We start from the raw sequence: 23,287 nt of genomic DNA on the forward strand, positions 1-23,287 counted from the left end.
GGATGTTTTTCTAAAAGACCTGCTCTACAAATTATTTTGGGAAAGTTCTATGGCCCATGCATGTTATACAGGAGGTTAGACTAGATCATCACAATAGTCTCTTCTGGCCTTGGAATCTATGAATCTTCACAGTACAATAATATTCACTTTTGGAAGGGAAATAGACTAAATAGAAAATCATTAATTGATAGTCTATAAAGTGAACTGAATCATGATCCTACTGTGAAATAAGGAAAAAAGTCTCCCTCTACCTACTCTGCTAGGTTTAATGAGACTGTGTTAGAATTAATTCTACTAATAAAACCAATGCCACACTGTAAAACTTGTTATCCCCATTCATTTATAATCAAGAAAATGCACATGCATAAGTCCTGTTCCTGCACTCCTTACTCAGGCAAAATTCGCATTAAGAAGTGCAGGATTGGACCCAGTAAAATTCTCTTCCATGTCCACAACTTAGTGTTCTATCTTCCTGCCTGCATACAGAATGGTGCAATGTTTGTTCTACATTTTCATATAACAGATATACTTTCAAGGGCTAGAGCACCTTGAAGATTTCTTGTTGGCTCAATATCATACTCCATGATAAGTTCTATTCTTCAGTTCTTGAAACAACTGACAGTTGTGAGGGGTGAAAGCGTAAATTTGCCCCTTTTACAATTTTCAAAGCATTCTTGCCTGTGGGGAAAGCTGCTACTGACAACTCTGGCTCAGAGTGCTGGTTTGGTATGGGCTGCTTTTAACAAGCTTTCTCACATGTGATTCCAGCTGCTTGGGAAGCTGTAGAGCCTAGGGGTGACTGGGTAAGTGGGGAGCAGGAGAGGAAATTAGGTATGGAGGAGTTGGGAGATTGTGGGTAGGGTGGGCAAAGCTATACAAGCAGAGTGGGGTAGCCCAATGCCTCTGCATGAAGGCACTGGCACTTAAAGGGTCCACTCAGTACTGCAGCTTCTACTTCTTCCACAGCAAGGTAGCAGCACTGAAAGGAGCACTTGCCACTTGATGTGATGATGGTTTAGAACAAATACCTTCTGCCTTCATGGTGCTACAGACTGGTGCTCCAGAGAGCTGAGGCAGTAGTGACCAGGAGTGCCAAACCTTTATGGGTCAAGATATTGATGCATGAAGGTTCTGCAGCCTAAGTGTGCCAGGAAGTAGAGGCAGGAGTGCCAGGAGATCCCTTCAAGTGCTAATGCCTCAGCACAGAGACACGGGATTTCTCCATCAGGCACCCATGCCTTGCACATCCCTGCTAAATTCTAACCCTCCTGCCCCTTCTAAATCCTCCTGCCCCTAATTATAGTAATATAATCCTTTAATCATCCTGACTCAACCTTTATGATCCATTCACTCTGCCTGTCCTCCACATCTCTGCTGGCTTTTTTAGAGTCCGCTCTCTCCCTCATATGCTATACCCTCCTCCTATAGTCTCTGCTCAGCCTTACTGTCCCCCGCAATTCCATCTAGTTTACCAGGTGCGTGTGCAGAGTCAAAAGCAAAAATAGCTGACGGTTCTTAGCAGTTTAATCAGCTGATCTTGGGGAAATCTATGTATGTGTTCCTGGAGTAGAGGAATAACTGTGTAATTATAAAATGTCAAAAGTAGCCTGTGTCCAAGATGTTATTAGAATGTGCTTGTGTGAAGCTTGCCGTTTTTATGAGGATTGTGGCTGTTTTACTGTAGGAATCCAAAGACCTATGAGGGAAACAGAAAAATTTCAAAAATGGGAGTATAGTATTCTTTAATATTTCCTCTTCAAAAGTTAATAAATATTTAATTTAAAAATATATAATTTAATTTGACAGTGGAAGAATAATTGTGCCAATTTTAGAGATTATAATTTAAGGGCCAGGAAACCCTTTCACAACCTGAAAATATTGTGAGGAGTGCCACCCTCTAATAATCCTTTGTCTTGAGATGTTTAGAGACTTACTTCTAACTTCAAACACTGTTCACAGCTGTAGACCGAGTGTGATATCGGTAGGGAAAAAAATGACATTAATAGAGTAAAATAGAACTACAGCATTTGGGATCGAGATGGCAGAAACACAGGAAATGCTGACTGTCACAGCTGTGAAAAGAACACCTCAAACTGAGCTGTGTGCCAGTTCTGCAATATGAGTACAGTAACATTCACTTAACATTTTCAAAAGTGGCCACTGATTTTGGATGCCTCAGCTTCAGGACTCCCAATGTGAGACATCCTGGCTTGATTTTCAGAAGTGCCAAAAACTCATGACTCCTAATAAAGTCAATGGGAAATGCAAATACTGGCACCTCTGGCCATGAATGTCTGGGGTCACAGATGTTTCAGGTTGGACACCCAAAAACAGAGAGACCCAAAATTAGTCTGTAAATTTGTACCTTACGTTTTTACAAAAGAACCAGGGGGTCACCTAATGAAATTAAGAGGCAGCAGGTTTTAAACAAGCAAAAGGAAGTACTACTTCACACAATGCACAATCTCTGAAGTGTTTGCCAGAAGCTGGTAATGGGCTATAGGGGATGGATCACTTGATGGTTACCTGTTTTGTTAATTCCTTCTGAAGCACCTAGCATTGACAGGATACTGGGTTAGATGGACCATTGGTTTGACCCAGTATGACCGTTCTTATGTTCCTGCCCAGATGTGCATAGCTGCACATTTATTTGGTTTTTTTAAAAAAAAGATAAAATGGAAAAGAGATTCCAATATTGAATTTGACCTTTGTGTTAATGTCTGAAAATGTTGAACCTGTGATCCAGGTGCATAAGGATCTGCGGCTGAAATTGTAGAAGTCTTTTTCATGGAGTTGGGTGTATCTGCTGTTTTGGGAAGGAAAACTTTTGTGGTAAATAATACCATTATAGCTGAGGCTTCCAGTTGGGATCTACATGAAAACAGATTCAAGGTCATTTACATTTTAAAGGCTAAAAAGTGGCAAAGGCCTCAGAAGAGAAGTGAAACATGTACTGTGCTTACTAAATCATGAAAGCCAGAGTTATAGAAACAGGAAATTATCATTTGCATTTTATTTAGCTGTAGTAACATGATTTTTCCATAATCTTCCTAAATCCAGAAGGAGCTATCTTAGAGAAACTCAGAGGGAAAAAAATAAAAGGAAAGAAGTTTTGCCCTTATGTAATTGTTGAATATTACATACAAACAAACTCAAGAACAGCACGAAAAGCTATTCCAATCTCTCTATATGTCAATGACTTGGCATTAATGTTAACTGTCTCATTAAGGGGAATGTGTGTACAGTTGTCATGAAGAGGATATATGAGGCTTCATACTACTGTGCATAATTACGGAGTTTACATGTTTCTACTGTATGCCATTTTCTGATTTATAACAGCACTTTAAATTATGCTTTGGGGCACCAAAAGAGCCAAATACTGCCTACAGACAGCTTCCCTTCTCACTGCAGGGTGTGGGCAAAGCAGCTTTCCTGCTATTTTTGTTATTGCAAGTGAACAAAATATAGAAGCAAAAAGAAAAGGAGTACTTGTGGCACCTTAGAGACTAACCAATTTATTTGAGCATAAGCTTTCGTGAGCTACAGCTCACTTCATCGGATGCACCTTGGAGACTAACCAATTTATTTGAGCATAAGCTTTCGTGAGCTACAGCTCACGAAAGCTTATGCTCAAATAAATTGGTTAGTCTCTAAGGTGCCACAAGTACTCCTTTTCTTTTTGCGAATACAGACTAACACGGCTGTTACTCTGAAAAATATAGAAGAAATTTCTATTTGTCTCTCAATGAAGATACAAGCAAATAGTGCAGTTGTGTTCATGTATTGTTTATTGAAATCAATATATGTGCAGTAGGGACAGCCTTCAGGCTGGGGCAAGTAGGTCTACAATTTAGATAGTTTGATATAAGCTCTCTTTCTTTGTAATAGTCATAGTGAAAAAAGCAACACAAAAAGCTCCATTAATATAGGAATGTCTTAACACAAAAATCCTCAAGGAGATCTGTAGAACTTCACGTTAGTTTCTGCTTTTGAGACGCGAGAAAAACACATCCTGTATGGAATGGGGAAGAGTGTACAAACAAGGCAGTGCCCTTTAGCAATGTCTAAATGTCAGTCTTGAAGCTCCTTTGCTGCTCTGGCTCCCACTCAGTCCTAGCCTACCTGTGAGAATGAGGAATTACGTTTACGTCGTCTGCAGCAGAGAGGCGCTGTCCCTTGCAGTTCCAGACAAGTGCCTGGGACTACGTGACAGCGCTCAGGTCTACAATGAACCCTTCCAACTGAGTGGGAGGCTGCTGGGGGAACAGCTCAGGGCACTAGCGGGACAGAAAGACTTTACATTAAATAATAGCTGAAAAACAAGAGCATTTCGCTTCCTTTACTGGAGCCTGTGCTTGCCGCCCTACCCTTGTTGCCTAGTTTTTCCCCCTAATATATATATGGATCTCTTTAATAGCTGCAGCATGTTCCAGGCTTTACCTCATGCTCTTTAATTTCTACCAGCCAAGACATAATTTATTGTAGGTTAAATGAAGTCAGCAGCAAGGTACAGTATCTGATTCTTTTCCTTTCCTTTCTCAGACTTCTCTTTCATTCCTTTAGCTGCATGGCGGTTATTTTGTTACTGCTTGTGATTGCACGTCTGTGTGTTTGTATAGACAAAAAATGTTATGTCTTTGTTCTGCATCTGGGTGCCAAGCAATGTACTGCGGTTGTGACAATGGGAAATTGTTAGCCTTGAGCTGACTTTGCGGGAAAAATCGTTGATGGTAGTGAGAATCATGAATCGTTTCATTGCAATTGATCAGAATTCAAGGCTTAAGGTGTCGTACACGGAGCGATTTGTGTAATCACTGGGATGAGGGAAGAGAGGTTTGTGTATGTGATTAAAAGGGGGGCTATTAAACGCTTAAGTAAACAATGAGACGCCACCACATTCAAGAGACTCAAATCAAAAGCAGTTTTTCCTCCTCCGTTGTGACGGTGTGAACCTCTTGTTCCCCTCCTTTTGATGATCCAGCAAGACAGAGTCTACACCAGCACTACGTAGCACTCCCACCATTATTAAGAAGAGAGCTGTGCTTTCTCTCGAGAAGCAGTGTCCTAAGTCTCCTCGGGTCTTAGAGCAAGATACAGTCTCTTCTGCATGTGCAGGGGTGACCCCTTTTACCACCCTTGTTTTGCATGTTCATTTCGCATCAATTGCATGTAGTGTCAGAGCTTGCTACCCCTGTGCAAAATACAGGGATGCCCACAATCACCGACCCCCAAAGCAACATGTATTCGCTGCCAGAATCTACAGAATGAACATGAATCAGAGTCATGGGTTACAGATTTGTATTCTAAGCATGTCAAGGGGGTGGAGGAGGGGAATGTTTCTGTACAGTCCATTAAAGCCATTAATCATGATAGTTGCAGGCCCTGCATCTAGCCCACTGATCTTCCTAAAAGCTTCTCCTCTGCGGTATTTGTTACTCATTACAATGTTAGCAAATTCTCTAACGTGTGGTGTGAGGATTATTTTTTTTTAAACCGTCCATTATAGAGTCTGAAGAAGCTAAAGGTCCTTCCCACCCACAGGAAGACCGAATTGGCTGCTGTGCAGTCAGACCCTCCCACTACTGGGCATCTCGATGGCTTTTGAAAATGCCAATCAGGAGGAGTGCCATAAGAGGGCAGTAGGGCAATAATAACAACAAAAGGCAACAGGAATTGGAAGGACGAGCTGGCTAATTTCTTGCTCTTTGGGCCTTTATTATTGCAGAGAGCTGACAAGCAAAGTCACTGAAGTCGGGCTGCTTCCTCCTTTCTTCCTCTGCCTGTAGAATAAAGAGAATAACACTCTTCTGTAGTAAGAAAATCACCTTTAAAAATTTAATAGACATACCAAAAAGTAATACAAAGACTCACAGATGAAGTGTGAAAACTGCACCAAAAAGGTGAGTACTATTTTCTTACGACTTTATGCATTGGAAACAGTCGGTAGTTTGACTCCACCCTAGGTCAGGCACTTGCTTGATCTGTTACATAATGTGAGGATCCTTTGTCTTTCAAGGGGTTTCCATTTTTGAATAAGTAATGCAAGTCTGGGCTGCTGGAGGGACTTAACTTTATACCGCAGGGCAGGGCTAAGTTGCAGCCAGTGTACAGTTAAGTGACTTGAACTTTTTTATATATTATCTCTGAGACAGGTGGTGCAGTAGTAGAATTTTGTTATAGATTACAAGGTCACAGATAGCCAGTACACAGCCCATACTTCCAAATGGGCCTGCCTCTTGTATTCTACCTTACTGATACCATTCAAATATTAATTTATAACCTGTTTTTTTTTCCCCAGGAAAGGTTTAATTATATTTATTTCTCTGGGCAAGTTGTGATGGAAATGACATTTAATGTAACCTACTGATGCTGGTTTTTTGTGTGTGACAAGATCTTTTATACAATTTTCATTATATTCTGATTATGTTTCAAATGGCTTTATGTGACTATTTTATGGTATACTATAGTGGTTGCCATATATACTGCAGTCCATTTCTCTCTACTCTCTTTCCTTATCCCTGCCCCCAGTGTTAAAAATACACCCAAAGCTGTAAAAGCCAAGCAGGTGAACTTCCCATCAATGTTTTCATTGTAATAAACATGTTGGGAAAATGTAACACACTATCTGAAGTCATAGACCTAGTTAAAAAAATGTTTTTTGAGTAGTGTTTTTTTTGTTTATAACACACATTTCTATTATCTCTTTCAGGAATGTAGTAAAAAACAGAAAAATGATGACAAGCAAAATACATCGGTTGATCCACTGAGCACAAATGATGAAAATGAGGAGGTAATGTTCCTTTTTTTTTAAAATGATTTTATTAATCTAAGGTATATTATTGCTTTGATTTTTAGCCTTCTCTGTTCTGTGCCTTTTTTTCCTTTGGAAAAGAATAAATAAATGTTCGGATAAGCTATACACGAATAAAAATGTGCACTGTACTTATAAACCAAAGCCCTACTTATAAGAACCATTGACAGAAAATAATCCAGAAGGGAGCTGGAATAGGTAGAGCCCTGCAAATCCGCGGATATCCACTTTATAGCCACAGATATATGTGGAGCATTTTTGCAGATCGCAGATGGAAACCGATGCATTTTATATCTAAAGCTCTGCAAATCTGTGGATATCCACAGATGCAGATATCTGCAGATCATTTTTGTGGATCAGATGCGGATACAAATTTTGTATCCACATAGGGCTCTAGGGATAGGGATACAAACACAGGGTTTGGTTTTTCAAAAGTGCTGAGCACCTAGAACTCCAGTTAAAGTCAATGGGATACGCGAGTATTCAACAGCTATGAAAAGCAGGTTCGTTATATTGATGGTTTCTTAAGGATGAAATTGAAAACATAGCACTCAGTGCAGAGCACCCACGAGGTAATTTCTTTCAGTGGCTTTGTAGAAAGAGTCAAAAAGGCTGAAAATGCTTCCTCGAATCTTTTTTTTAAAAAGGGGGGGAGTGGGGTTGTGCCTGTTCTTATTGTATCTCAGTCAAGCTTTTTTGCAGTTTTAGTCCTCCAAATAAATGTGGTTCATAATTACAGAATGATATGCAGCTGATACTTTACCAACACTTAAAATGACACAGTATCTCCCTTCCTCCCCTGAAAAAAGCATCTTGCATTCTAAGGGCCTGATCATTCATGGGGCTGAACGCCTTTGTCTCTGAGTGAAATCAGTAGAAGTTTAGGCTGCTCAGCATCTGACCTGATCTGGTCCAACCCATGAAATCGTTACTCCCATGAGTGGTCCAAATGACGACAATGGAATACTTGAGTAAAAGTTACTCACAAGTCAGAGTTTGTAGGATCAACTCAAGGCAAATGCAATATACAAGGCAACAGTTTCCATGCAAAAATTGACCCTACAAATTTCTTTCTTGTGAGTTGGGGTTTGTTTGTGGTTTTTGTTTGTTTTTTTTTAAAGGAGGAGGGTGCTTGATGCTTCAAACCGCATAAAAGTATGTTCTAACTATAGGTGAAAGAGGTAATGTTGCTATAGGTCTCATACCTGGTTTGCTAAATTACACTGAATAACACTTTTCGTTTGAGAGTTTTGCAAGGGGTCTGGAAGTCTCTCTCTCTCTCTCTCTCTCTCTCTCCTTTGCAGAAGTTCCTCCTCCCTCAAACTAACAAACAAACAATGTTCCGTCCATAAATCATAGAACTGGAAGGGACCTCGAGAGGTCATCTAGTCCAGTCCCCTGCACTCAGGGCAGGACTAAGTATTCTCTAGACCATCCTGACAGGTGTTTGTCCAACCTGCTCTTAAAAATCCCTGATGATGGAGATTCCACAACCTCCCTATGCAATTTATTTCAGTGCTTAACCACTCTGACAGTTAGGAAGTTTTTCCTAATGTCCAACCTAAACCTTCCTTGGTGCCCATTGCTTCTTGTCCTATCTTCAGAGGTTAAGAAAAACAATTTTTCTCCCTCCTCCTTGTAACAACCTTTTATGTACTTGGAAAAGGGTTATCATGCCCCCTCTCAGTCTTCTCTTCTCCAGACTAAACAAACCCAATTTTTTCAATCTTTCCTCATAGGTCATGTTTTCTAGACCTGTAATCATTTTTGTTGCTCCTCTGGACTTTCTCCAGTTTGTCCACATCTTTCCTGAAATGTGGCGCCCAGAACTGGACACAATTCTCCAGTTGAGGCCTAATCAGTATGGAGTAGAGCAGAACAACTACTTCTCATGTCTTGCTTACAATACTCCTGCTAATACATCCCAGAATGATGTTTGCTTTTTTTGCAAAAGTGTTACACTTTTGACTCATATTTAGCTTGTGATCCACTATGACCCCGAGATCCCTTACAGAGCTGTCATTCATATAATGTAACACAAAGACAATGCAACTTTAGGGACAAATCCTGCTTCCCATAGACATGGGACTCATCTTGTTTAAACCATTGAGACAGTTTGCCTGACTCAAGCGATCACAATATGACCTTTCCTTTGTTTTGTGCCCTTAAAAACTATTGCCAAAGTTTTCAGACTTGGGTGTCTGATGTTAATTATGTAAATACATATTAGGCATTGAAGAAGCCTGAGAAGGTAAGTACTCGCAACTGCCTGTGAAGCTAATGGATGCTATGCTCAATGCCTCTTCAGATCAAGCCACTTCAGGTGCCTAAATATGGATAGGGTTTAGATGCTTAACTTCCAAAATTCTGAGTTTGAATTTTTTTGCCACTAGTATCTTCTGAAAGATACTACACAATATCTCAAAATGCTTTGGCATAGAATAATACAGTTTAATAATTTCAGAGGGGCCGAGAAATCAAGAGGTACTGAATAGACCATTTTCTAATTTTAAATGATACACACACACGAGGGGGACGGTCTTGTGTTTTTAACAAAATAACAGAACTACAGTTGGAGTTTAAATAAGCCAGTACAAAGGCCCTGAAAGTTAGCTTATCCAATCTCCTTTCATTTCCAGAAAAGTGAATTCCATAAATTGGCTAGTGCTAAAATATTCCTTAGTGACTGCCTAGCTTGTGACAACTGTGTGACATCAGAAGAAGGTGTCAGGATTTTCCAGCAGAACCAGAAGGAACTCTTTCGCATACTCAACCTTAACAAGGTAAAGTGACAAAGCATGCAGGAATTTGTGTGAGAGGAAGGATGTGAGATAGTGACTAAGCCGTTTCAGCGATAACTAAAAACCCTTGAATAGTATAGCAGTTAAAGCACTTCATCCGTAAAAGTAAGATCATGGCTGTAATCTAAATTTTATGAGATGTATTCTGTAAGGCATAAGTAAGAAGCTGTAGGGCAAAGCATGATGATTATCTCATAACTTCAGTAATAAACTGTTGGGTGTGCAGTTATAGTGTTGTAAAACATACACTTCTTGAGTGTGGGAGGCATTCTGTTTTTTGTGATCATGGTGAAAGTATGAGATAATTTCATACCTTGCGCATATTGTTATCAAAGACCTGACTGCAAAAATAGAATTCTACCATTAGTTTCTAGTACAGCGGTGGGCAAACTACGGCCCAGGGGCTGCATCCGGCCCTCCAGACACTTTAATCCAGCCCTCAAGCGCCCGCTGAGGAGCAGGATCTGGGGCTTTCCCCACGCCAGCCAGGGAGTGGGGTCGGGCTTGCCCCACTCTGTGTAGCTCCTGGAGGCAGTGGCATGTCCCACTCAAGCTCCTACGTGTAGGGGCAGCCAGGGGCTCCACACGCTGCCCCTGCCCCAAGCGCTGCCCCTGCAGCTCCCATTGGCCAGGAACCGTGGCCAATGGGAGCTACAGGGGGGCATCTGCAGACAGGGCAGTGTGCGGAGCTGCCTGGCCGTGCCTCTGCATAGGAGCTGGAGGGGGGGACATGCCGCTGCTTCCAGGAGCTACTTGAAGTAAGCGCTGCCCAGACTCTGCACCCCTGTCCTCCTCCCGCCCTCTGAACCCCTCAGTCCCAGCTCGGAGCACCCTCCCGCACTCTGAACTCCTCATTTCTCGCCCCACCCCTGAGCCCTCTCCCCCTCCCGCACCCCAACCCCAATTTTGGGAGCATTCATGGCCCACCATACAATTTCCATACCCAGATGTGGCCCTCGGGCCAAAAAGTTTGCCCACCCCTGTTCTAGTACATGCTTTAAGGTATGAATGATACCAGGCACATTTGAAAGGTGTGTATTCAGATGTGTATCTTGGGTTCTTTTTCCTCTTGCAGAATAAATAAATAAAATTATAGCTTCTGTCTGACACAAAGAGTGCCATTTTATTGCTGAGGGTGGTTCTTTGGCAGCTTTCCTAATACACACAATACTTGAGTCTGCTGATCTTGACATTGACTTAATAATCTACTACTCCAGACTATTGTACTCTCACCCAGGAGGCAACAGCTACTCTTTAAAATTTCATTTTTAATTGAAATTGATTCCACTCTCTCTACCTATTTGATATATCTAAGTACTATCAGTGTAAGGATTCCTCCCAGAATATTCTAGCCAGTTTTTAGCACTGGTTTGATTCTATAGCATGATGTGGTTGTGTAAGCGTGAGACAGACAAAGATTTAAATGTAGCAGAATTATTGCTTTCTTCCAGTTCTAATGTCTATTAAGTCATCTGGTGCAGGATTTCTCTATTCCTGTTTTATTGCTTGTGTCTTTTAAGTCTTCCACTACCATTGGTGAGGAACATACACGACAAGCATCATGTCCTAACTAAAACACAAAGTGTACATCTTCACATATATGACGTGATCCTCACGAGAATGTTACCTTTGCACATAAGTCTTTTTCTTCAACCAAACACACTTGATTGTGCATATATAGCATTGTTGGGTTGGTTTGTTTTAGGGTCCAGTCCTGCTGAATGCCTTCAATTCCAGTTGAAGTTAAAGCCATTGGGGCATCTCTCAGGATCACATCCTTAGTTTGAAGGATCAAATTTAAAATTTCAAATCTCCATGCTCCTGTAAACCTTAATCTAAACACCTATATTTGTTTCCAAGCTCTTCCCATATTTTGGGAGCATTATGCTTCCCTTAATTATCAAAATCCTGTAAGTGCTGATTCTCTAACTCTGCTTGCCTGCTTAACAAGCCAAGGATAGGGTTGTCCTGGGAGGGATGGAATTCCTTGAGTCATACAACAGCAACTTCTCCAGCTGAGTGACTCTCAACATTAACAGAACCAGAAGGAAATTCCATTCTACTCTCTGTAAGGATGGTAGTTGCTTCACTGGGGTTTTCATGGTATGTTTGTTTAATGCGTAGGAAATTAGAGGAGCGACTTTTGAGGATGGGGAGGGAATGAGAAGGAGAGGGACCTTATGCTGTTGTAATAATCCACCTGCATGCTTTGTTTATTTTCCAGAAATGTGATACCTCAAAACACAAAGTGTTGGCAGTGTCTATATGCCCTCAGTCATTGCCTTATTTTGCTGCTAAATTCAATCTGTGCGTAAATGATGCAGCTAAGAGACTCTGTGGTTTCCTCAAAAGTCTTGGTAGGTTCTGATTCATTATTACACTGGGAGAACACAGCAGGGTTATCTTGCGTTTCTTTCTTCCCTGGCAGAATTTTGCAGCACTGTCCAGTTATAAGAGACTGTTTTGCAATTGTTTGCAGTCCCTGCCCCACCAAGGGCAGGTGGACTGTCTGGGGCTCCCCACAGTGGCCTGAGGTCCCTGGAACCGTGGTCCGACTTCGGCTTCCAGTCTGGCCAGGGTGTGGGGCCTTGGCCCATCTCAGCCCCTCCCCCCCCACCAGAAAGAGACGGGCACTTCTCCTGCGTCTCGGGCAGGTGTGGAGCAGCACCACAAATCCGAGACAAATGCTGTCTCAGAGTCATTCAGTCCAGGACTAGGACTTGAACTCTGCATTTCAGAACTGCCCCCGCCCTGCACCCAATTCAGGACAGGTGGTCACTCTATGCAGGAGTGATTGATTTGGAGAACAGCTGCATCCTCCTCTATCTTCATCACTATCAAAGAGAGCTCCTACAAAGTACTTTTTCAGAGTTCCTTTACCCCACGTGACTTAAACTGAAAAATATATGTAGCAGGAGCAAAAATGTGTGCTGAGGGTGCTGTGGAAATACAGGGACCTACCTCCTTATTTGCTGTAATTGTCTGAAGACAAAGTAATTTTGGAAAGGAATGTTACGAATTGTTTAAGAAAGCAGCCAGTTTGAACCACCTTGCAGCCCTCTAGGGGGTGGTGAGTGTCACTACTGGGCCTCCCTGTAAAGGGCCAGTGTGAGGTAAGGAAAGTAAAACTATTGACCCATCTGTCAAGCGCTGCAACGTGTGAAGTTTTGCCAAGTGGAAGCAGAAGGAAGCCCCAACTGTGAGTAACTGTTTTGAAAGAAACTGGGAAGTTTTAGTTATGGAAAAGACAACATTGTTAGAAATAACACAAGTGACTGTCATAGTCTAATTTCCAGTCCATGGGGGAAATCCTGGCCACAAAGAAGTCAATAGGAGTTTTGTCGTTGAGCTCAGTGAAGCCACAGTTCTCCATATACCTTTACTAAGGGGAATTTTACTCCTCATGCTATCAGACCAATCCTTTGAGAGTTTGAGTACTGATAATAGTCTTAGAAGTTCTGCTTCTTTGTTCCTGTTCACCGTTGTTTCAACAATTTTTTCCAAGCAGTATGCAGTCTCTCTATTTGATATTAAAACTAAAACTATACTTTTTTGATGTCTCATATACCATGTGCTTCTAACACTTCCTATATGTGTACCATTTTGCTAAAACTTCCTCTTTCCTATCGTTTTTCCTGCTTAAATAATAGGGAAAAGAAGACGCTTTTCCTCCTCCAAGATCTATGTCATAGTTTTCCACAGAACAAACGTTATAAGTGTGTGTAACTGATCTGTTTTTTTCCCATTAATAAGGGAAATAATTATCTGAAAGGAACACTGTAAGTATTGGTGGGCCCCAAATTTATTTTAGATTGTTTACATTATCTGGGAATACATTATACTAGTTACAATGGTATAGATAATATTTTACAGCTGTATAGAAACACACTGACAAGTAAATAGATGGGAGGCCTTTGGTGATGTACAGAACATTGTGCAGGTATTTACAAGTATTTAGGCAAGGGCATCAGTGGAAGGTTGTCCTGTTGCAGGGATATAAAAGTTCGTACAGATAAGTATAAGCATTGGTTGTAAAATAAAGTTCATAGTTTGAGTCCTTGCCAGCAGCCGAGTTCTGCAATAGGGTGTAAGTGTTCACTAATGGGCAAACTTTCTATAAGGAAACAGATTTCCTTTTGAAGTTTTGAAGGGATTCATATTGTTAACAAGTCAGCAGCTTTTTAAAAATCTGTGACACAGACAATGTGCTTTCAGATTTATAGTTTTTGTTGTTCAAGTATGCTGCAGGTGTTAAAAGTGTGCCAAAAACTGGAGGGCAAGCAGGGTTTGCGCATTGTTTCTTTGAGTTTTTAAAGGTTACTTAAAAGCCTGGAGATGGGGAAGAAGGTCTGTGAGATGCAAAACACTCCAGGAGTTAATTCATCACATATTCTTGTCCTTTTGTTTCTTAGGGGTGCATTATGTATTTGACACCACTATAGCTGCTGATTTCAGTATCCTGGAGAGCCAGAAGGAATTTGTGCAGCGGTATCGACAGCGGAACCAGGAGGAACATGCCTTACCAATGTTTGCCTCTGCTTGTCCTGGTGAGAAGTTGAGTCCCTAACTCTGCAGTATTGTATAGTCCCCCATTTATCACTACTGAAATAAAAATAGTGCAGTTCTAGTTGTGTATCTTGTAGAGCATAAGATTTTTGGGCTCTATATTTCAAGGATTCTGATCTTACAGCACATCCTCCTTTCCTGTAGTAATACTTGGCAGCTATAGCACTGTTCAGATTCTTTGCAGACATGGAGCTAGATTCAGCCCTGAGTTAAACAGGCTGCTGCGATGGAAGAAAATGTATCTGGAGAGCAGGGGGTTTGGTACCACATGGCACATGCAGCTTCTTCTCTGCCAGGGAGCCAGGATAGCAACAAAATTGGGCAGTGTAGATGGGGAGAGTGTGGCCAAGTTGGATATGGAATGTGCTGTATCACTACATCCCTGAGGCAATCTGACATAGGGGTTCTCCTACAGAGCCCCAACTGCAACTTAAAGCTGTTGTCATCCAGCAGAACTGTGAGAAAGATGAGTAGTGCAAATGCTGCCTACCCTCCCCTGAGTGTGAATTCAACCATGGTCTGTTGCACACTGCAGGTTCAGGGAAGCAAAATTAGTAACTCTTTGCACACACCATTAACCAGTTAAGTTTCACATTCTCCCTGTGAGAGAGGCACATATTATTTAATTTTATAGATAGAGAAACTGAGGTACAGAGAGCTTAAGTTAAATTCATGGAGGTTAAGTCCATTAATGGCTATTAGCCAGGATGGGTAAGGAATGGTGTCCCTAGCCTCTGTTTGTCAGAGGGTGGAGATGGGTGGCAGGAGAGAGATCACTTGATCATTACCTGTTAGGTTCACTCCCTCTGGGGCACCTGGCATTGGCCACTGTCGGCGGACAGGATAGTGGGCTGGATGAACCTTTGGTCTGACCCAGTATGGCCGTTCTTAAGTGTCTTGTCCAAGGCATCAAAAGGAGTCTGAGCAAGGATTAGAATTTAAGGAGTTCCTGACTCTCTGAGTCATGTGCTTAAACCACAGCACTCTCTCCACTACATCATTCTTCTCTCACTGTGTGGTTTTGGCTCTGCCTTCCGTTTCTTTGAATTAAACATTTCCTGTTGAAAAGCACCATTAAGAAAAATATACTTTTACTAAGTGCTTTAATTAGAAATCATGACTTCCATTAACCCATGCAAAGTTTTTAACTTGGCACTGGAGTATGGAAGGAAATGGTGAAATGAAACAATGTTCACGATGACTGTGTGAGTGGAACAATTTAATGTTGAAGGGAAGCCATCAACTTGAAATATCACATTTCTTTCTGAGAAGTGTGTGCCTTGTTACAGGGAACACCTACCATTACTGGAACCAAGACAAGTTAAAGGGGACAATTTTTTCCCCAGTTTGTTTACTTTGTATAGTCAGTTATGCTATCCCCCTGTATACTCAGTTAGCTAGTCATTTTAGCCCAGATCCTCAAAGGAAGTTACTTACCGAACTCAATAGCAGTAAGGTGCCTAAATACCTTTGAAGATCTTGCTGAAAAATCCTTTATAAACATCAACAAAGGAGCAGAAAATGCTTTCTTAGCAATAATTATTGTACATTTCAGGACCCATTGTTTAAGAGGAGGTACTCTATCCAAAAATGGATTTATTTATTTTTTTAAATAGTTTAATATTAACTAGTTCAAGTGGGCAGTGTTCCATTCGGGAAATATTACTACAAAGGAGAAATGAAGGATGGTTTACAAACATAGCATGCTTTCCTTGGAGGGTTGCCAATCTCCATAATCTGCCATTATCATTTAATGTAAAATGTGTGGGCATATAATTTTGAATAGATTGTTTGTTTGTTTTTGGAAAACGATGGTTGTTTTTTTTTTTTTTAAATTATACTCTTACGTTTTATTGTGTAAAGGTAAGTATCTTTGTCGGGTGGATAACTTCTGTATATTCTCTGCTGGATGTGTTGAACATACACTTCTGGGAGCTGCATGTATATATCAGGAGGAGAATACCCGTTAGGTTTGTCTGTTAGGAAAAAAGGTTCTAGTTTGTTTTGTCTCCTGTGTTCAGAAGCAGATGTGCCACATGTTGTCTTTCCCTGCAGCTTGCAAGGTTTAAACAAAAAAGCACTCAATTTATCTTGTTACTCGTGATTTACCGGTAATTAACATTTAGAGGCCAGTCCAGCTCCCATTGAAATCAGTGGCAAGATTCCCAAATTGACTTCATTGGGACTGGGATTAGGTTCTCAGAGAGTATAGTGGGCTCTTGAATAATTGCCCATAAGTGTGGTTTTGTGTTACAACTGAGCCAGAGGAAATTTGTTTTCCCTCATCTACAAATCAGAGATAATAACACTTATTCACTTCAGAGGGGTATTATGAGTCAGTCAATTAATGGAGGGCACTTATGGGCTTATCTACACACTAAGTTTGGCACCTGCTTTTAGCAATGGCACAACTGCATTGGTGCAAGCTATTGTGTAAGTATTAGTGGAGACGGGTCAGATGTTTTCAGCACCACTGCTGCAAAATAGGAGCAAAATATTTGTGGTAGACAACTCTCTGATTGCAGGTTTTATTGTCATTCACAACGATACCTCATGCTTAGTTGCTCTCTAGATGTATAGTAAATATGTTCAACTTTATTTCAAATGTCTGGGGGGTTTTTTGTTTCCATTCTACGAACCTATGATATAAATTGCTCCCAGAAGTTCTGTTTGTTTAAAGGGTGCATTCCTTTATCTCAATATTGGTTTAAAAGTGTTTTGTACACAGAAGATCACTCCAGATTGAGGCACAACAGTTTCACTTCTGTTTCCTTCAGGGTGTAGTTCTCCACATCTTGAACCAGTGCCCTTAAGTATACAATGACATAGTGATCTGTGATTCAAACTAATGCTCTCCTTTGATTATAAGACTGCAGAGACCATGATAAAGGGTCACCTTTTGTGGATGCATTTTAATCTTATCATATGAGGTTTCTCTGCTTTCCTGTTGGAACTGTGAGGATTTCTCATTTTACTTCTGCTTTTATATCCCCTACTCAAGACCTGGCATCACAACAAATCAATCATTTGCCTGATAGAGACTAAACTATCCTTTAGCTCTTGTTGATTGTGTTCCTTAATTGGCCAGATTGGTCAACATTGAGTGACATGAAGCACTCCCGCTTGGAATTGATCTGCTGTTCCCAAAAAATTCCCATCCCCTGCTGACTCCTAAAGCAAGTGACTGGGACAGGCAGTCACAAATAGCAGGAAAGTACATGGCTACTAGGTGACTGTTCAGGCCTGTTCAAATGTCTTTGGCCCACTGGGCCAAATTCATTCTCACTTTTTTTCCACTGAAGTGTATGGCGTTATGCTGATGATAAATTTGGCTCCGTATTTCTCTGTAGTTTATAGCAATATGTAGGTGTTCAAACCACACATTTTTAGACCATTTTTCATACAGCAGATACCACTGATGATAATACATGAACTGAGCCTGGGAGCATTTACACACTGATTTGTGGTTTCATAAGACTTGAAAAAAAAAAAAAAAAACAGCAACACCCAGAACTGGTAGTTTAAAGCTAATATAAACCAGAAGATGGCCTAGAATTAATGCAAACGTATGAGGAGTCTGTATGGGTAAGTAGAAGTGCTTCACTCCAGAAAGAAGCAGTCAAGTTTCTGCAGACCTATTGATGAGTAGGCAAAAAACAAACAGTGCATGTGTGAAGTGCAGATAAAAGCCTTGTATTGCTCATTCACAAAAGCTACTTCCATAACTAAACAGTGACTAATGCCCCTGTGAAGCTGGAGCTAATGGAAACTTGTTTGTTTCCTACCTATAGATACATGGTAGAAGAGCACAAGAAATAAATCGGGCCTACCTAGCTGTCTGCAGCTGCTTGGATTTTAATGGAACTCCACTGGGTTTGTGTGATTTATAATATTGAAAACATCTGGTTTCTGAAAACCAGCTTCCTAGGCACTGCACTGTGATGACTAATGAAAATCATGCCAGATGTTTAAGGGCAGGGCCTTCTGAGAACATTGATCAGTGACGTAGTGGAAAACTTCTTCTAATTTAAAATAAGAGGTACTACCTCTTTTTAGGTTTCAGAGTAACAGCCGTGTTAGTCTGTATTTGCAAAAAGAAAAGGAGTACTTGTGGCACCTTAGAGACTAACCAATTTATTTGAGCATAAGCTTTCGTGAGCTGTAGCTCATGAAAGCTTATGCTCAAATAAATTGGTTAGTCTCTAAGGTGCCACAAGTACTCCTTTTCTTTTTCCTCTTTTTAGAAGCATAATCTGTTCTACAGTCATGTACATGATATGGGGTGTGTGGGTGTCATATAATTGTTAAAGGGCTTCAGATTCCAGTGCTATCAGTCCAACTTTTATTCCAGGCACTAAAAAGAAAAGTAAAAAATGTGGAACATTTATTTATTTTTCATCTGACATTGAGTGTGACAAGGTGAGACCTACTGCACTGGTTGGAACCAGGCATAATGAAGGTAAACACAATACAAACTTCTTGTTCATAGCTCTGGCAGGGCACCTCAGTCCTGACATGCAGATCCCTTAACTAATTAGCCCTTGCTTCTCTTGAGCACAGATAAATAAGTGTATGTTGGGGGGAGGGAAGTTGGGGGGTGTTTCTGTGATGCAGAAAAATGCCTGTTAGGGTCTCCTGTGAAACTGGACAGTCTCATTGTCTCTTTTTTTAACCAGAGTTGGGAACACCAGGCAGGAGGACAGCTAGTGCTCCCCTAAAGTGCACGTGCCTTGTATAATTCTCCTCATACTGCAAAGGTGTCATCTGAGTACCATCCTGATTACAATAGTGTCTGCTTTTATTTGTCCAAGTGCCTGTTTTCAGCTGACCCGCATGTATAAGTAGTGTGTAATGTCTTCACTTTTATAGTGCTGCTTCTGTATGGTCTCCAAATCTCAAGATTACCACAGGCCTACAAATATAACGTTTCCTGGTAGCATGTGCTCTGTAGCCATTGTATCTCTCTTACAAACACTAATCTGTTTGGGGACAGAGAGCCTGTCTGTTGTGAAGTGGGTGTTGCCTGTGGGCTAAGATATTGGGCTAACCCTAACATTTCTGTACTGTTTAGTTTTTGAAGTGGCAAAATATAAATCTACCAATGTAATAGACACATTGTAGGCCCAGTGGTTAGACACTAGCCTGGGACTTGGGAGAACCAGGTTCAATTCCTTGCTGTGTTCCAGGCTTCCTGAGTGACCCAGTCAACTCACTTGACCCCCTCCGTGTCTCAGCTCCTCAGCTGTACGATGGAGATAATAGCATTGTCCCGCCCCACAGGCATGTTGTAAGGATAAATACATTAAAGATTGTGAGGCGGTCAGATGCTACAGCAGTGGGGACATAGAAGTACATTAGATAGAATGTATCTATTAATATTTACAATAATACACAGAGACTTGGGATGCTTGTGGGGTTTTTTAAGAGGATATGGATAATTGATTTTCATGTATAACCGTAGCTGAAATCTGATTTGGCCAGGCTTGTTCCCAGTAATGCAGTGAGTTTTTAGATGATGCTTCATTCGACTCTGCTGTTCTGGAGAAGGCACACTGTACAGTGTACTGGGACACTGAAACTTAGAAAACAGAAGGTTACAGAGTTACTCTTCACTCTCAGTAGAGTGGAGCAGATTAGTAAATGGTGATCCAAGTGATGGCTGCCAAAAAACGTTGACTTATTTCATTATTAGCTGAATCCCCAGTTGAGGTGCTCTCGTAAATTTGTGCGTTCAAGCGGATGTAATACATAATTCATTTCACAGTGGATTCTAGGTTATAGAATTAATTACCCAGTAGATTCACCAAATCCATTTGTAGATTCCTCTTAGTATCCTTCAGAACAGCAGCCCCCATCAATAAATCTTTTACTGACATGGACAAACTGCATAGTCAGAGTAGAAATTTGAAAGCAAGTGCAAATTGTGATTGTCTTATGGAATACTGAGGTGAGGTTTGTTCTCTCCTCAGTGTGTAGGAAGACCTCAGACTTGTCCAATAAGTGTGCAGGGCAAAAGAAAGGAGTAAAAGGAGGAGGGGGAAATTGTATGATCCCAGTCTGGGTCCCCTCAGTGCGAAAGTACTCATGGAGCTACGTGTAAAACAGCAGGTGACTCCTTGAAAGTCACTGATATCTTTTCATCTCCTGTGAGCCCTTAATACAGCCAGATGCAGGAGTTAGCTCACCTGTACAAGGGTCAGGCAGAGAGCTGCTGGCTGAAGCTTCTCTTCTCTGCTTCTGCTGTACTTGGCTCAGCCAGGGGAGCACCAGGGGATACTCCCACCCTAAGCAAGCTGTCTGAGTGAGGGCATGAGGAGGAAGAGCAACCAGAGGAGGAGATGAAGGGGGTAAACGGAGGAGAGCAGCAAAAGAGAGAGTGCCTAGAAGAGAATAAAGTGAAACTGAGAGAATGGACTGAACAGAGAGATAAGGAAGGACAGTCCAGTGGTTAGGGTGCTAGTCTGGCACTCAGGACATCAGAGTTCAGCTCCCTGCTTTGCAGCAGATCATTTGCATGATATTGGATGAGTCACTTAAGTCTCTCTTGGCCATCTGTAAAATGGGATAATAGAACTGCCCTACCTCATTGGGGCAGTGGGGGGATAAATCCATTGACTGTGGGGCACTCAGATTGTACAGTAATAAGGCACCACATAAGTACCTAAAAGATAATTGGTGGCAACTGTGCCAGGGGAGAGCAGAAGAAGAAACCAGTCACCCATCCAACAATCCATAACAAAAGCGGCTCCACCAAAAAGAAAAAGTTGGAGTCCATCAATGCAGGGAGTCTCTGGAGAACATAGCTTCTGTTGGCATTAATAAGAGTTATTGCAGAAACTTCCTGCATACGGTGGAAGACAAGTCCATCTTCCATTCCCCACTTTTAACAAGAAGTTTCCCATCAGCCTCGCCATCCCATCATGCTGGATTTTTTTTATCCCTTTCCTCAAGGATCCATTTCCATATGCTCTCAACTTTGCTATCTTTCTTCATTCACTGTAATTCTAGGTTGGATCCGGTATGCTGAAAGGGTGCTTACCAACCCAGTGACTCCACACATTTGCACTGCGAAGTCTCCGCAGCAGATCATGGGGTCCCTGGTGAAGTGTTACTTTGCCAGGCAACAGGTAACTAATTCTGCTTTTCTTGACTGTTCTAGAGAATTGTTCTCTTGCATGTTGGTTTCTAATATTTAATTATAGATGTCTTACATCTCCTCCCACCCATTCATTCTTCCTAAACTGTCTGTGCTTACATCTCAGGCTAGATTGTACTTTGCTGCTATGCAAGTGTGCAAGACAAAAAACCTCTCAATTTCACCCCACACTGGCAGAACATAGTTGCAGTCCTTGTGCTCTCAATGCCTCATGGAGATTGGATTTAGTTCTTTATGTAAAAAAAAAAAAAAAATCTAAGTGACCAAAGTAAAGCTGGCATGCCAAATGCTGCCCACACAGTTCTACAATACAATCTTTAAAGCAGAGGGTATCATGCAGACACTACAGGTCCCAGCACGCAATGCTCTGTCATCTCAGATGGAGCTGAAGCATTTGTATGCTGAGAACTGAAGTATCCACTGGTTCTGAGTTCACAAGTTGATTCTGCCACTAATTTTAGGTACAGTCTTGAGCAAGTCATGTCCTCTCTCTGCCTCAGTTTCTCCATGTAGGGTGACCAGGCATCCCAATATTATAGGGACCATCCCAAAATTAGGGGCTTTGTTTTATATAGGCAACTATGCTTCCCCCCGCCCCGCCAAAAGTACCCTGATTTTTCAGACTTGTTGTTTGGTCACCCTATCCCCATATGATAGATGGGGATAATAATACTTAACTATCTATTACTCCTGGAGGGATTCTGCGCCAAAAAATGCAAAATTCTGCATATTTTATTTGTCAAAATAATGCACTATAATCACACCAGTTTAAATAAATTACCAAAACAATTGAAACTACAATACAGAAAAAAGTCACAATAACTATTCATCATTTCCTAAACACATGAAAGTTAAGTAACAAACACTTGGTTACTGATACCCTGCATTCCAGTAATCCTGGATTTTCATTTAAATTACATTACAAAGCACCAAACAGCCCAAAAAAAAAAAAAAGTAGAAAGTCATATAGTTTTGCTAATCATTGTCATGGACTTGGCTGGGTACTTTGGGAAGTGCTTTGTTCTGATTATCCTGACATTTTACTGACTGCTTGCTAAATGTTTTATTTGCTCTCATTCTTTTTTTTTTTTTTTTTTTTTTTTTAAATGGGTAAGTAAAATAAATCCTGATCTGTAATCTAACTCCATTGTGGCACTTTGGCACAGGAAAAAAGTGAGAGAGTGCATAGCTCTTCCTAGCTGAGGATTCCCTTAGGGTATGTCTACCTTTGTAGAGTTTTTGCACTGTAAGTTTAACCGGTGATGGGGAACGGATCAAAGTAAAGCACTGGTTTGTGTACTCACTTAATTCCTCAGGCGTGTTTACATTAGCAGCACTTCCATCACTGATGAGAGCAGCACTCTAGGGCAGCTATCCCACAGTGCAGCTCTCTCCATTTTGAGGATAGGTCCTGTGGGAAGGGGGCGGGGGTGATCGCGGGGCATCCGGGGTTCTTGCACAGCCACCTCCTCCCCAAATACTGATCAGCTCCAGTAACTCAGCATTGCTCCAAGCAGGGAATTGCTTGCTCCATGGAGCAGGCATTGTCACCTGGTCAGATGATAAATGAGCACTTGCCAAGAAAACAGGAAGGGGAGTTTCAAAGTTCCTGGGGCTTTCCAGGGGGAGAGGTGGATGTCTGTTTACCTGGCAGCAGAGCTGCTGGCAAGAGTGGTCACCTCGGCACTATGGGATATCCTCAGGAGGCTAAAAGCTATGTAAACGGAAAGAACATGTCTTCACTTGCACTTCACCGCAAAAGCATCACGTAAGAGCTGTATGCCTCTCATGGATGTGGTTTTTCTTCAAAAAGTCATTGGCAAGTGTAGATGCTCCCATGGTTTTTGTGCAAAAAAGGGAATTTTTCTGCTTTAAATGGCAAGTGTAGACATGCCCTTACTGTCATTTATAATAAGACTTCTTTACTTCACTCTGGCAATGTAGGGGCCTTAA

General features: G+C 41.4%; 1 protein-coding gene across 1 annotated transcript in view; it reads left to right on the forward strand.

Moving 5' to 3' along the window:
- The first annotated feature begins 4,178 nt into the window (after positions 1-4,178).
- Positions 4,179-23,287, forward strand: part of NARF (nuclear prelamin A recognition factor) — a 29,992-nt gene continuing 10,883 nt past the window's right edge. Inside the window, exons 1-7 of the mRNA XM_074970761.1 lie at positions 4,179-4,507; positions 5,726-5,900; positions 6,710-6,790; positions 9,451-9,594; positions 11,837-11,969; positions 14,025-14,159; positions 21,187-21,305. Coding sequence (XP_074826862.1) covers positions 5,874-5,900; positions 6,710-6,790; positions 9,451-9,594; positions 11,837-11,969; positions 14,025-14,159; positions 21,187-21,305 — 639 coding nt within the window. The 5' untranslated portion in view covers positions 4,179-4,507; positions 5,726-5,873. The remainder of the gene's footprint in view (positions 4,508-5,725; positions 5,901-6,709; positions 6,791-9,450; positions 9,595-11,836; positions 11,970-14,024; positions 14,160-21,186; positions 21,306-23,287) is intronic.

Source organism: Natator depressus, chromosome 14, assembly GCF_965152275.1.
Source record: "Natator depressus isolate rNatDep1 chromosome 14, rNatDep2.hap1, whole genome shotgun sequence".
In the NCBI taxonomy this organism is placed as follows: domain Eukaryota; kingdom Metazoa; phylum Chordata; order Testudines; family Cheloniidae; genus Natator; species Natator depressus.